Below are 15,945 nucleotides of genomic sequence, written 5' to 3'. Positions count from 1 at the left end.
CTGCTTATTTACTTAAAATTCCAGACTATCCTATTCATGAATAAATTTCCAAGTAACACTTGAGGCACATTTCTGCATATGTATTAGACCAAAATTCCATATAACCCTGATGATGAATAACAGTTTATTCACTATACTTGATGTACTGGATATGAGCTCTCACTTATGTGTGAACAGTTTAAATATATTTGTGAATAGATTTCTGAATCTTACATATATTCTAGCACATCTTAATAAGGATATACTTCAATGTAATGAATGTAAAGATATTAATTTTATCATGAATGTATCCCAATATGCATCAATAAATAATAATACATACTGTATATCTGGTAGTCTAAACAGGGAAGTCATAAATGATTAATCCTGGAGGAAGAAAATTGGCAGTTGCTTTATTTGAATCTCATTAAAAGAAAATAAAAAAAAAATAAAAACACAGAATTTATACATTCATTATCTAAATTATTGCATTCAGTGTAGAAGATGGGATAGTAATGTCACAGGAATGCTTTATAAGTAAGATACCAATGGTATTTCTGTGAATGTTATTCCAATGAATATGTATATCCATCACCATCAAAAACATCAGCATTCATTGCATATTTGAACAGCATATGAGTGAGTTTTGGGCTACCACAAATTCCTCAGAGTATATCATATATATATACATAATAGATGTATATATCTATTATGTGTGTGTGTGTGTATAAGTATATATATGTATGTGTATGTATATATGTATATAAACCTATATACATGTTTAGTAATTTCGTAGGAAGCATTTAGCTGATAGAAGTTTCTACACCCAGTATGATAAGAAATTTCTAACAGATAGGTCTGGGTGTTAAAGAGTAATTTTAATTTCGCTTCTACATGCAGAAGTTTATATTACCTGCTATTTTCTTCAACATCTCAGGGAACTGCTTTGCTATACTTGGGTATTTATATGCATAATGTACTGTGAACATGCACTCTATCTCCTTCATTAACTATGAGGTGCACTACCTACAGGGCACCCGAATCAACTGTGATCTGAAAAACTCTTCTTCCAGAACACATTTTTCCTGCAACTCAGAGGATAATTTAAGTAACAAAGAGCAGCTAGTCTGGATTTGGGGCTAGTTGCTTTCACATTCTTTTTTAAAGAAAAATAATTTATTTCCAAACTATTCAGGACTAAATATTTGGTACATCAATGTATATAAATGTTAAAAATTATTTTTAGAATTACATATGGATCTATGAATCAAATCACTTAACAGTTAGAGACTCAATATCAGCATTAACCTAGAGTTGAAGGGAGTTATATGAGTGCTTAATTATGTTTTTAATTAAGAAAAGAAGGCTTACTGGCAATTTCCTGTATCTCCATGCTCTCTAACCTGATCTCTGGAAAAGGATTAACAACATAATACAAAGGAAGCATCCTTTTACTTTCCCTCTCATGCCAAATAAAAAGCATCTGCTAACAGATTTCTTTAATATAACAGCAGATGAAATAGGACCTGTAGCTCAACAAAAGAAAAAAAAAAAAAAAAAAAAGCGGAGATTCTTGTTTGTTTGTTTTCCTACTTCAGAAATCATTGTTAAATGAATTCTTCAAAGTTTATAGATATTCCCTGAATCATTGACCTGCCTGAGCAACAAAGAATGCCCATCAAGAAGCCATTTACTTTCACAGCAAGGGTCTGGGAGCAAAGGAAGGGGAGAATTGCCAGTAGGCCCTGAATTCAGCAAAGTACTGACATTTCCCAAAGTTAAAAAAAAAAAAACACTTTCTTAAGTCTTACATACACGATTTGTGAGGTTAGGGTCTGGTATTAAGAGCCAGGGTTACTTCTAAGGATGCTACTTCTTGGACAGCGTAAAAAGCGAAAGAAGATTATCTGAGTAATGTGTTGTGTGCACATTTTAACAACCAACCAGTAACCATCCCACTTTCTACCAATTTTTTCTAACACTAAGGTTTTCTTGTTTTGGGGTTTTTTGTTGTTGTTGTTCAGATGGTACAATTGTTTTTATTTGAACCAATGGCATACCTAACTTAATAGGTAAAATATCATGCCAGTACATAGATTTTGGCAAAGAACCCAAAAGGCTTGAGCGCACCCAGTGATCTCCTCGGGAGCTTGATGTATTCTGCAGGGATAATGTTGCACTCCTCATGTGAATTTGGAAAATTTTGAATATAGTGAAATAACATGAAGTCTTTGTAAAGAGAATTGCAAATATCAAAGAACTATTACTCTGTAGGCACATCTAAAGTATTATGATTCTCTACTGTGGGAAAACTACTAAGACTCTAGGAAAGAAGGTCACTCTCAAAGAGCTAGTGAATTATGGGAATGTAAAATATGGATGCCCGGTCCCTACTGGATTCAATCCATCTTTGATAAAAAGACAGAAATAAGGGAAAAAAAAAGCCCTCAATAATACAATTCACAATTTCAATATCATCCTTTCTGTTTTCATTGCTAATGACTGTTCAGAACTGCACATGTACCTTTCTTCATTTGACGAAACAGAACGCATCTCAGGTTCCCCTGTTCTTGAACAGGATTTGTTGTTAGAGAATATGTAAAAATGATATTTTCTTTTTTTTTTTTTTTTTTTTGGAATTGCAAAAAGGGTTTATTGTTATTTCTTTAGCAATATATGGTTGCCAGTTAAATCTTAAGGAAGTTTTCAGATTTCCTTGAACTCTTTTTGAGAAGCCAGAAATTATTACAGATTGCCAAAAAAAAAAAAAAGTATGGCACTCTGAAATTAAAGCTAAAATGTTATTTTGATACTGTGTAGATAAACAAAGATGGAATGCTCAATAGTACAACAGGAATCAATCAGAAAAACAATCTAGAGACTAATCAATGTCTCTGAATAAGAGAACATTAATCCTTGATGGAGATGTTACAAACAAAATAATATGTAGCTTAGTTATCAAAAACCTACTCACTTTATTCTCCTATTATGTTGATCTTGGAACTGAATTTCAGAGGACTACCAAGAGCTGTTGCTCCAAGTCTGCTTTTTTTATTTCATTATTCTATTTAATTGTGTGCACTGTAATTTAATTTAGTGTAATGCTGCCTCTATTGTGGCAAAGCAAAATTCCTCATAATAGTAACGCATTAAAATATATTAAAAGTATTTATCATGGTCCTCAAGAGTATGGATAATATTATGCATGAAAAAGTGGGATTGAACGTAATTGCTGCCAATAATTCAGAGTAGTTCTTTTTGCATTTATCTGCACATAAAACAGCAAGAACAATAATTATATTGAAAAAAAAAAAAATAATAAAAATCAAACCTTGTTTTTATGAAGCCTCATGCAGATAAATAAAATACTTTGGAATACAAATCCCTGCTCTGCAAAAGTATGGATTGGGAAGAAACATCAGCATGAGTAAATCTACAGTCCCCTAAACTGCTGCACGTCACTGAGTTAATTTACTTACAGTTTTCTTCTTATTGTTTTTATTTATTTATTTCAGTCCCTTCTGACTCACACTGACTAGCCATTCGCATTTGAAAGTTCTGCCACTTGTAGGAGAACAGGTCTTCATTGGCTGAATGGGTTCACACCCAATTTCTTGGGGCGAGCTGAGGCACCAGAGTACCCATGTGTGCAGCAGAAATAATTGAACTGCACCAGCAAGCACAAGGATTCTCCTGCCTGTACATTCTGAATGTCTTTTGAAATTGAAAAGAATTTGGCAGAGATCTCAATGCCAAACTGTCTTTTAGGTGTCAGGTTGGCACCATTACAGACCAGGAGATCACTGCTGAGTTACTGGCAGCTTGTTTCAAATGCATGATGCATACATACACAGCATGTGTTTACAGCTTTTATGCTGCACTCAGAAATACTTGTTATGCTACAAACAAACAAACAAAAAAGTGTTCTGTTTTCAGGTCATAAAATTATTCTGTGTTTACAAGCTGACAAAATGGAATGTATGTAATCTTTTGTTGCTACATATTATTTTCACTAGAGACCATCTTAATATTCCCACATTCCTCATTTTTTGCCAGGTGTTTGTCTCTTTTTTTTTTTTTTTTTTTTTTTTTTGGGGGGGGGTGGGGGGTGGGGAATCCTTTATTACTATTAATTTAGAATCATAGAATGGCTTAGGTTGAAAATGAACTGAAAGATCATCTATTGTCAACACCCTGCCACAGCCAGGTTTGCCAACCAGTAGAACAGAATTTAGAAGAGAAGGAATAAATCTGAAGCGTAATTACGAGACTTTGATCCTTGGAAGTACTCTAATGTATAAGAAAGTTCCCCACCATTCTGAAAACAGTAATTAAGTGTTTCAGAAATTCCTTCAGACTTCTAGTTGTTTTAACAATAGATGTGAGGAAGGGCCTGAAGACTTAATATCACCAGTATGCTGCAGAACTTGGATATTTCAGCATCTCTTCAAAGGCTGATGTAACCCTTTCTAAGAACAATACTTTTCTTAACTCTCAGACTTACAGTCTTCAGTTTTTTAACACAAGGTTAAATCGCCAATTTTGAAAATGCCGTCAATAATTACATGAAATATCATAGCATTCCATGAAGCAAGTTAACAGGAAGTATTTAAATTTATACAGTGGGTTCAATCTCTACAGCCATTCTAACATTTTACTCTTCAGACTCCCTGGTCTCAAAATGAAAGAATTTTAAGTTTGCTTTGATTTATTTATTTATTTTCCTCACTCAGCAAAATACTAAAAATGGTTTACTCCTCATTGGCAAAACTGCCATTAGCTTTAATAGTAGAGGACAAGCACTTCTGGAAGATTGCGAGTATTAGTGGAGATTATGCTGATTTTATTTAAGAGTCAAAAGTGGTAAATACAGCAATTTTTCCATTTAAATTACAAAAATACTGAGTTCCTACCAAGTGCCCCAATTTTCTCATTGTTTTCATCTACCTTTGTGTACAGCCAACATATGCATTTTATTTCTTTGTCAGTAACCAATGCATATGGAGGCTAGGATTATATTGTAATCTCTATTTTTATTTTTTTTTTCCCCATTTTTCCAATTGAAAATCAAAACTTGCATTTTAATTTTCCCTGTATGCAGAAGAATAAGTCTTTGCTATATTTCCAAATCATTTCATAACAAAAAATATTGAGCTCTTCAGCAAGCTCAGAAGCTCAGTTCAGTTTTCTCTAAGAAGCAAATAAACTTGCACAAATTGTTTGGTATTTACAGCTTTTTTTCAAGAAATTGGAGACAAATAAATTACAGATTGAGTGAGTTAGTTTCCAAAATTTAGTACCTAAAATTTGTAGTCCACAGTTTGTCTCTCAGAGACAAAAAGGCTTTGAATTTATTCATTTTAGGATTCCTCTGTCCTGTGGAACGTTCACTGTGTTACAATGCCTGCCTTGTAATCTTAGGAGATCTGTTCATTACTACTGACTCAAGGAGGGACTGGCTGAGAGATGTCATAGAGGATATAACTTCTGTCACTCTGCTAATTCTAATTCTAATTCTAATGCTAATAGAACTGCTAATTCTCAGAGGAAATTTCACCAGATCTTGCATCAGTGACAACAAACCTCACTACCAAGCTTTCTTGTAGATAAAGAACTACAAAGGCTGGGAAACAGAGATTGTTTCTGTCTTTTCCTAGTTGCTACACTTTGGATAAAGTGGGGTTTTCTGGATAAGAAGAGAATAAACAGGTTGATTTGCACTGCGCTGGGGAGCTGGTAAAAAATGTGTGAAGATGAGACACCCAAGAGGAACAGTGAAAAATGAGGAAACAAACATTTGTCATGGAAATCCCTTCCATGTAAGTCTGTGTGAACTCATTCTGTAAATATGTGTAAACTTCAGTAAAGAAACAGTTACAAGCCAAATTAGGACTGGTGAGAAGGTGTCATATGAAAGCCTTCCAAGGACCAGTAAGCCCTGGAAACTGCTGATGCTGGTGGACCTCTCTGAACAGTCTGAGAATACCAAGAGGCTGGTGATAACCAGAACAAACTGTCAGCTGCAAGGTATAGCTCTGCCTGTATCCAAGATGAAGGTAATGGGATTCTATATAGATCTTATAAACTAAAGGAGTGTCTGAGAGACTTTCTGAACACCTACCTACTTGCTAGTATGACTTTTTGCATTCTGAGTAGATAAGCAGATATGGCCTCCAAAGCTTTGCTTTAAACAAGTAATTGTGAGCAAGTGTACAAATCAAATGTGAGACTGAATGCGCTGTTAGAATAGCTGTCTACTAATAGTAAAATCAGCTTAAAGAATGAAAGATGTTTTAAAGAAAACTGTACTGGGGAGGTGAAGAGATTTTGGAAAGGAAAAATGCTTTGCAGCAGAAGCTGTGTGCTGCTGTTACTCCTGCTCATATCTTGAAGGCATGCCAAAGGCTTAAGCCTGCTTTTGATCATAAACACACTTGTGAGGTATAATGGCTGTAAGCTGTAAGGTATCATGGCTGTAGAGATAACTATTCAAAGTCAATAACAATTTTACACACAGCAAAGGAAAATCTAAGAAAAAAATTAATTGGGTGAGCATCAATTAGTGATTTAAAGCTAGTTATTGATGCTTCTGGGTGTGAGCCATTTTTCTAAATCCAATGTCACGCATTGTTCTATATTTCCCTTGGACATTCTGTAGCTAAAAATGATAAAGGAGCAATTCAATGAAACAGAAAGATCTTACCTAACAACAGACATTTAAGGGATTTTGCATAAAGTCCAGACCAGAAGTCGCAGCAGGCTAGAAGTAAACCTGCAGTTTCTGTTTTAAGGAATCAAAGCAGATATTTTTAGAGAAATACTCAATTTTTTATCTCCAACTCTTTATTTCTTGCTGAAATCTCAAGATGACACATTGGGCTAAACTGCTGTAGTGATAAACTAGAGTGTACTACCACATTGGTATGAGTGGAATGCCACCAGCATAAAACCTAGTGCTAATGATTAGGTGATTTTATTTTTCATAAACTTTCTAGTGTCCTTCAAAATTATTCATGCTCAAAATGGGGTCACTTTCATTTGGAACAAAATGCAACACATGTAACTATACTGCTAAAATGTAAATGATTATTACAGACGCTATGCTTATGGTAGACTTGATCTAATGAAAAAATGTATTGTAGCTCAGACCACAAAGTTATTGGGCCCTATGTAACATTACATATGTGAACTTAACCATGTAATATATTTAAACCTGTATTTAAAGATTGCAGAACTGCGGGCAGAACACTGCATTGAACAGACCAGGATCCACTGCAATTCTCCCATATCTTCAAGATCTTTTTAAAGTTATAATACAGATGTAAAAAACCTTAATAAAGAAGATATATTTCTCACTGAACATGAGTACATTCTCTGTGTGTTCAGTTCTCATTTCTTTGCAGTTGCCAACAAAGTCGTAAAACATATATTTTTGAAAAAGAAAAACTCATGCAAGAAATTTTGTCTAACTTGACAAGCCACTGTCCAGTGGCAGCAGAACCTCCTTGGAAAACGTTTAATTCACAGATCAAACAGAGGAAGATAGTTCTAGTGCTTTCAGGCTTCTGTGATTAAACTTTCTTGCTTTACTGACTATTTTAAGTAACAACTGAAACTTGAAGAAGTTAAAAGCTCATTCAATAGTTGGCAACCATTGAATCATGGAAGAACAGCTGATAAGAGTTTTCAAAGCTGCAGTTTGTTCTCTAATTCTCTGTGCTTTATAATAAAGAAACGGGAATCTAGTAAAAAATGCAAAGCTGCACACGTGATTTCTGAGCTGTAAATGGCTGCTGCTGGGCAGCTGGGGATGCAGGCATGGGCAGAAACTCAAAACTAGCTTTTGGTTCATGCTCCAAACAGCAGTAAAGATTTAAACTGGAGTGGCAGGTTTAAAGAAATAGTGCAACCCCCTAAATTATCATTTCCCCCAAGAAAAGTTCTTACTTGTATATGTTTTCAGGTACCTACCGCAAGAAACTGAAGTATTTAAGAAGATGCCAGAAGTTTTCCTGCTAATTTTAAAGAAATTCTATGCTCTTTCTGTTACAGCATATTTTAAAAAGCTATTCCTCCTCACTGCATGCATTTTTATGGGGTGTTTTGTATTTTTTAATGGCATAGTGGAAAGCATTCACTGTATGGCTGAAAAGGAGCAAATGTGCATTAAAGTATGAAAGAAATCAATTCATTCCACTTGTAATGAGATTTCTCTTCAGTTCAGTTTGATTGTTTACCTTTACTATTGTGTCCAATGCTATTTGGAAAAAAAAGAGAAAAAGACAGAGAAAAGAATCAAAAGCCAAGCAATTTGATATGACTATGTTTAATCTCATCACTACCTGTTCTGAAGAATGTCTTTGCATATTTTCAACACAGTAATACTACAGGAACGACAAACTTTAATGGCATCCTGTCTGTCACCAAAGCAATGAGAGCTGATCCCATCCACAGAACTGACTTGAAACTGTCTATGCTCTTACAATGGGTACAACTCTCAATGACCACAACTGTGTTCATCATGTTGAACAACAACATCTCTATGATTCAGAAATAAGTGGAGTTATTCCACTAAAAAGTATTTCAGAGTTTAGCTGCAGTCAACATTGAAAGTACAAATCAAAAGGAAGTAGAAGCAAAAGTCCATCATCATCTTTTATTGTGCCTAGAGGTAACGTGGCATCTTGTGATGTTTTTCTTGCCAGAACTTTGTAGGATCATTCCCCCTGGGTTGCGTTCGTTATAGAAAAATAGACTTCTGCTGAGCCAGTGGCATTAGTTTAAGCACAAAGATTTAGGGACTCACATTAGCCACAGCAATTTAGAAGAATCATTGCAGTTTTCATTATATCTGCAGCAATATCCTGTAAAACTGCTGCAGTTATTTTTGGGCATCTCCAGAAATTTCTAACACAGCTTTTTGAGAGATGTATATAAGCTTGGTGGAGTTGCTGATGTTGTTTATGTTAACTAAGCTGCACTGCCTTTTCACATTCACCTGCCCTGTTCATGCACTGTAGACAATAGTGGCTCTGCAAAGAACTCAGGTCACTCTTATCAACAGTGTAAGGCTCGGCAAGGGAACAGCCCCAGTCCTTTAGCCTCTGAAATGTGCATACAGATTTATTTTTTAAGAATAAGGAAATTCTGAAAATGAAATAAATTTCCTTTACTAAAAGGAGGTTTCCAAAATTAGAAAGTGCACCTCCATTAGCCCAAATTATGAAACATGCCCAGAGTGCTTCACTGAAGAGCCAAATGTTTGCCTGCTGTCATTTTGGCACCATAAGACACAAATTGGTGTATCGCTTCTTTTTGAGCACTAATTAAGAATTTCAGGTGTAAACTTCTTTAATCTTTTCCATTAAGAATATCACTGACACTCGGCTTCTGTTGCTCTGATGCAGCTGAGCAGCAAGGTAACCAGAAGAAAAGCCTGCATGCCGGCAGTCTGCCTGTGAACTGGTTCAGCCTTTGGCATACCATGGAGAGTCATAAGGATGTTCCAGTTAACAGAGAGAATTACACAGATTTTTCCTGAAAATTCCTTCAGAAGGAAGACTCATCAGTCCCTACACATTAACTGATTTCTAGTATGGTATAAAATTACCAAAAGCCTTCATAGTCCAGTATTATGTATTTAAATCAGTAAGCAACAACAACAAAAGCTGTGTAAATGAGGTAAGTGGGCTTGTTTTATGGCAAGAAAACTGTTTTAATCAGAGAAAGTTGCAGTTTCCTTAGAATCATAAAATCATTAAATCGCTTAGGGTGGAAAAGACCTTAAAGATCATCAAGTCCAACCTAACCATACTCAACCTAACCATACTACCCTAACTCTTAACAACCCTCCACTAAATCATGTCCCTGAGCACCACATCCAAGATGGTGACTCAACCACCTCCCTGGGGAGCCTATTCCAGAGCCTAACAACCCTTTCTGCAAATAAGCTTTTCCTAAACCACCACTGGTGCAACTTAAGGCTATTTCCCCTTGTCCTGTCACTAGTTAGAAGAGACCAACCCCACTCTCACTGTAAGCACCTTTCAGGTATTGAAGAGAGCAATAAGGTCTCCCCTCAGCCTCTTTTCCCCATATTAAACAGCCCCAGTTCCTTCAGTCTCTCCTCGTAGAGCATATTCTCCAAGCCCTTCCACAAGCCTTGTTGCCCTTCTTTGGACCTGCTCCAGCACCTCAGCATCCTTTCTGTATTATGCATGTAGGTGACTTAGCAATTTAGGCCATTATTTATGCTCATCGTTAAATATATTTTCTTTAAGATTTACCAGGTTCTCAGTCTAAAATATCATCTCTTAAATGCTAATTGCATTTGTCCATTGCCCATGGACATTCTCGGTGTCTTTTCCCTGGAACCAGCAACAGTGACATATTGAGATCAGACAATTCCTGTCTCTCACTGTAATTGCAAACAGGTTAATTTTCTATTCAGTCAGGCATGTGTAAATTGGATTAAGATAAGAGTTGCTTATGAGGCCTTCTCTATAGAAGTTGCTTCCATCACTACCATATTTAACTCTTAACTGCTTTACTACGAAAGTTCATATTTTACACCCTTCTCAGATGAATGACATTTGATGAAGTTCATACTTAACTTCATATGGTATTTTAGCCCTAAATACTGTATGAAGAGGAAAAAAAAAAAAAAAAACAACTGAATTTTGTTTCTGAGGACATACTCATGAGTGAATATAATAACTGTCACAATGGCACTGTTTGTTACAGTAAGATGAAATTCAAATAGCGTGATAACTCGAGAAGACTTGGTCTCAAAATCAGAGGACTTCATCTATTTATGTGCTTAAACCTCTTTATCTGGTAACAAGCTCTTCACACTTCACTGTCTGGGCAATTGCTGCTTTTGGCAATACTGATCTGAGTGGGTGGCTAAGAATGGAGCTGGCAGACGCAGTACAGATGCAAATTACTGTACTTAGCAGCACTCACATTCATTTGTCCAAGCAGTCATTTTCTATAATTCCAGAAGTAAGCCAGAAGTCATAAAATATTGTGCTTGTCACAAACTAAAAATAAAATCTGTCATGTAATCAGCATTTATTACCATAAAATATAGTGTTAAATAGATAATTGAAGTGTCAGTATTCCCAATGTCATAAAGAAATCACTGAAAAAATGAAATACACTCTATGTGCCTAATTTGTCTTATTGTGTTTCATTTTTAATATTGCCATTGGAGATCTCATAATGCAAGTGTGACTGTTGATACTCATTGCCAAGGCCAAATAATAATAACCATAAAAATGGTAAATTTCTGATTAGCCTTTCCTTTACTCTGGCAAGTTATTTCTTTCATTATTTTAGCTACTGAGATGAATGACAGACGTGACAGAAAGGAAAACTGAATAAGGCACAGCATTACTAAAGGCTATCTACAGTTTCTCAGGAGGAATAAGCTTTTCTCAGAACAAATCAGCTTTAAGACTGTTTCTCTTTTAGTGAATTATTTAAATAACAGTGGCAGTAGTAATAACTGTGATGGTATATGATTGTATGGAAAGACAGCAATTAAATTAACAAACAACAAACTAGTCTTTGGAGTTAGAATCTAGCTTACTTCTATGAAGTCATCAGTAAGTAGATAGCTATGGCACAAATGTATCAACACTAATTGCAATCAAAATCCAGATACAGTACCTTAGCTTTATCCCTCATGGAGCCTTTTCCCAGGATAGACATTTTTGCACCTGTTTCTTCTTGTAACCTCTTCAAGGAGTTTCCTCTTGGTCCAAGCAATTTCCCAACAAAATTGAACTGGAAAATAAATAAGAAAAAAAAAATTAAAACAAGGAGCACTTTAAAAAAAAAAACAAACAACAACTTCATAAATCTTCATAAATGAGTTTCTTAAAGAGAAAAGTTTATTCTTTTTTTTTTTTTTTAAATAGTTCAAGGATCAATTCACACAAGTGTTAAGAAAGAAGTTATTTTCCCATCTAGCTTGGAAAGGAACTATTTATCTGAAACCCAGGAGGTTCATCTTTAGGAGAAAAATGCACAGTGGCTGCTTAGGTTTAGCACAGTGCTAAACAAGGTCTTGGCTTACTAGATGACATAGGTGAAACTAAGAAAATGAGTATGTTCTTTCCTGAGATAGTCAGCTTTATTGGCAGAATAATATATTTTGCAAACCTTAAGCTTGTGATATGTTTCTGAGAATTGATGATTTACATATTGATTTTAAAATAAGTGTCATTTGATGTATCAGTTTCAAATATCTGTTTTGCCTGTAACTGAACAAGTCACACAACCAGATCACTCCAGATATCCAGGCTGCTTTCTGAGAGGATTTTGCAGTGGAATTTGTCTGATATGCTGCTAATACCCTTAAACAGTATACAGTTCACATGACACATATAATGTTGTTTTGTTGTTTTTTTTTTTCTGTATGAGTGAGATGTCTACTTGAAAATTCATTGGCAGAACAGTAATTAAATAAGGCATTAATGTTATGTCACCTTAAAGTACCAAAGGATGGGAGTTATCAGGTACTCTGCAACCAACAGTTTATTCAGCTTAGTATGTGTTATGCTTTCCAAAATCTTTTTGGATAAGACATGATGTCTTTGGAAGTTTATGGAGAACCACCAGCATTTGCTCAGGACATTTCTAAGAGAAATGTCTCTGAAGAGACAGTACTCTGGCCTGTCTTTTAATAAAGACTAAGCTCACCTGAGAGTAAAGGTCTGTACAATTGTATCTGCATTTCTATAACAATAAGAACAATAATCAAGGACAGGCTGCTGTCAAAAATATAGATAAAACTTTAGGAAGATCACACATAATAGAACCATGGAATCATCTAAGTTGGAAAAAAGCTTTATACCACTGGGTCCAACCATCATCCTGACCTACAGTGTCCCATCACTCAGCCATTGATATGTCCACACGTGTCTTAGATATCTCCAGGGATGTGGAATGTAGCACATCCCCGGACAGCTCATTCCAATGGTTGACCACACTCTCCATGAAGAAATTCTTCCTCATGTCCAATCTAGATCTCCCCTGGCACATAGTGTGAGGCTATTTTCTTGCATCCTATCACCTGTCACCTAAGAAAAGAAACTGACACCCTCTTCGTTGCAATTGTTGTTACTTCATTCAAATTTTGGTTAAACCATCAAAGAAAAGAGTAAGTAATCACAGGAAAAAATAAACATGTAAGACAAAATCTACTTCCACCTAAATTAACATCACCAGTTTCAGTAAGATAAAATGCCTAGGGGGAGATAGCAAGTGATAGTGCTGTAGAAAATTAAAAAAATAAAAAAATAAAATAAAAAAAAAGAACAAGCTTTGATGCTCAAAACAACATTTTTCTGGCTTGCGTGCTTCAAATTTTTCCAGCTTTCTCTATTGACTTAATAAAAGTTAGCAACTCTTCCAATAAATCCCATCCTTTTAAATCATGATGGTATCAACAATACTAAGTCTGTACTAAAACTCAAGCTTTGTATCTTCCAGTGCCAACTTTGCCTGAAATAAGTTGCTCTCTTCAGATGGATTATTAAATTTCATATGGAAATAACCCTAAGGATGAGAAAGGAACAGCAAAGATTGAATTTCAACTTTAATTTGAAACTATATACTAACCTTAGGACTTAATCTATAAATGTAAGATTTCAAAAATGAAATCTCATGCATGTGCAGGCTCATTAGAGAAGGTCAAGCAAATAGCAGAGCTTTCTCTTCTCTGCAGAGATCACATGTGCAGAAAGACTGTTAAAAGATGAAATATTTTGTGTCACACTTCACTAATCGGAATAGAATCTGAGAGAATTTATTCTGCATTCTTTTAGTGTCTCTAAATATTAGGAAAAAATATGGCTTTCAAAAGCTGAAAGTGCTATATAGCTGCCTAAGTTTGGGGTACAAGATGGCCAGTCAAAGCTCAACAACATTAGCTCAATGAATGGAATAAAACTATTAAAATAGAGTCTATGAAGATTTATGTTGAACATTTATACTAAGTACTTTATAAACTGCCTAATAATTACCTTGAAATATTGCTGCAAAGGAGCAGAATGGCCAGCATAAACTACATACAAAGTGGATTTTAATCACTTCACTGGAAATAAGTGGCTAGGGATTTTAATTCTATTGATTATGTAGCAGAAAGACATTCACACTTCATCCACCTCCGACTCTGAAAACATACATCAGGAAGCATTCAGTTACTTGCAACTGAAAAAAATGAACTGCTGTTATTTTGGTTTTCTCTAAAGTTGCAGAAAAGGTAGTGAACAGTATCAGAAATTCTACCATGCATATAACAAGCAATTGCTCAACACCTCCCTGCTGATTCCCAGTTAACCCCTGAGCAGTGGAAGAGAAAGAGATGAACTCCCACCCCTTCAAAAATCCTTCCACATGATGTCATGCATTATGGAATATCCTTTTGGCCAGTATAAGTCAGCTGTCCTCACCCTGTTCCCACCCAGCTCCTTGGGCCCTTCTCTATGAATGGCCCTGGCTCTCTACAACACTGCTTGACTACAACTAGAAATACTGATATATAATTAACATTGTTTACTCCTAGAGCCAAAACATAGCATCATACCAGATACTCTGAAGAATACAATTACATTCCAGTTGAAACTAAGACAGACAAATGTTTACAAGATGTATATTTTATACGGTGTTGTGAATTCAAGGGGAAGTTTCTTCAGTATATAGCATATTAAAGCAAACTGTCCAGGATGTGAAACACAGTAGGAATTTGAACTTTCAAGCAGGTATCCAAGGTAAATAGACGCAACTCCATTACTGCATTTGTGTTGTACAAAAACAGTGAAAAAAAAGTGAATTTGTACCGCAAAAAGCCTGTAGCTAATGTTAGTATACTTGTATCTTCACTGTTTTATTGAACTAGGTATTTTGTTGAACAGGGCTCAAGGAGTTAGGCAGATAGCAGCTGTGACTTCTGGGACTACCTCATTTTTAATGCACAAAAAAGCAATCAAACATTGAACCCTTTGGCTATATACACCGGACTCTGACAATATGGGATAAGTACGTTTTTGGATAATTTAACCAATATCTAATGCTCAGTTTGCTTGTGAGAACCACATTTAGAGTATTGCTTGTACAAGCCAAGGAATACTGTGAATGCTTCCAGAGGTGGGTCACAGGATCTGAGGTCTGGTGGAGTCTTCCAAAAGCCAAAAGCATGAGGCACTATGGGCTGGGAAGAGTCACCCTTTCTGGACTCACCATCCTCACAAGGACACTGAAAGTAACACCACCATATAGATGCATATGAAGCGCTCCCTATAAATCCTACCCTATCTAAGAACATACCTACGTTCTCCCTACCTCTCTACAGTACATGGTGACAAAAAAGCTGGTAATCAAATTGAGTGAGCCATCACATAATTTGCTGTTATCTTACATTATTATGTAAACCTGTCACTAGCAGTTCTTTCAAAATTAAAGATCTGCTTTATTGGGAAAGATTTTGAGCACCTCAGGAAAGCACAGATATAGGTATAACAAGTCTAACGTTACATTTACAGCAGTACCATCCAATTCTCCAATTTAACGAAAGAAAATGAATGTTCACGTTTGATGAAGCCCAAGTACATCCCTACTAGAACACTCTCTATTCTACAAATACCATTTGGATTGGGTTTTACAAGCAGAAATGAGGAATATGTTGTCATTCAGAAAAGGGTATGTGAGTGACTGTCGTTGTTCTACACACAAATAAGCATAGAGAAAAGTAAAGCCTAGATAAATAAGTAAATAGGTCAGACAGATGCTTCCCCCTGTAAGATAAAGCAACACAAAGACCTGAACTGAGAGACTACATTCATTTATTATTATTTTTGTTTAATCCTTGGAAACAGTGAAATAGAAATAGCAATGACTTGGGCAACATAAAATAGGTTTAGTTCTTAGTATGCTCAATTCACCATTTGTTATCAGCTC

General features: G+C 35.5%; 1 protein-coding gene across 6 annotated transcripts in view; it reads right to left on the bottom strand.

Moving 5' to 3' along the window:
• KHDRBS2 (KH RNA binding domain containing, signal transduction associated 2) overlaps window positions 1-15,945 on the bottom strand; it is a 317,464-nt gene that overhangs the window by 206,184 nt on the left and 95,335 nt on the right. For all 6 annotated transcript variants that reach the window (XR_004306588.2, XR_014944887.1, XR_001554389.3 and 3 more), the window contains one exon: window positions 11,653-11,769. Coding sequence is in view for 2 of the 6 variants with exons in the window: in XM_015859163.3 (XP_015714649.2) it covers window positions 11,653-11,769 (117 nt within the window). In the remaining 4 variants the exon portion in view is untranslated. The remainder of the gene's footprint in view (window positions 1-11,652; window positions 11,770-15,945) is intronic.

Source organism: Coturnix japonica, chromosome 3, assembly GCF_054131305.1.
Source record: "Coturnix japonica strain WE chromosome 3, WE-NBRP24, whole genome shotgun sequence".
In the NCBI taxonomy this organism is placed as follows: domain Eukaryota; kingdom Metazoa; phylum Chordata; class Aves; order Galliformes; family Phasianidae; genus Coturnix; species Coturnix japonica.
The sequence above is the reverse complement of the archived record's forward strand: the minus strand, read 5'-3'. Positions and strand labels throughout refer to the sequence as shown.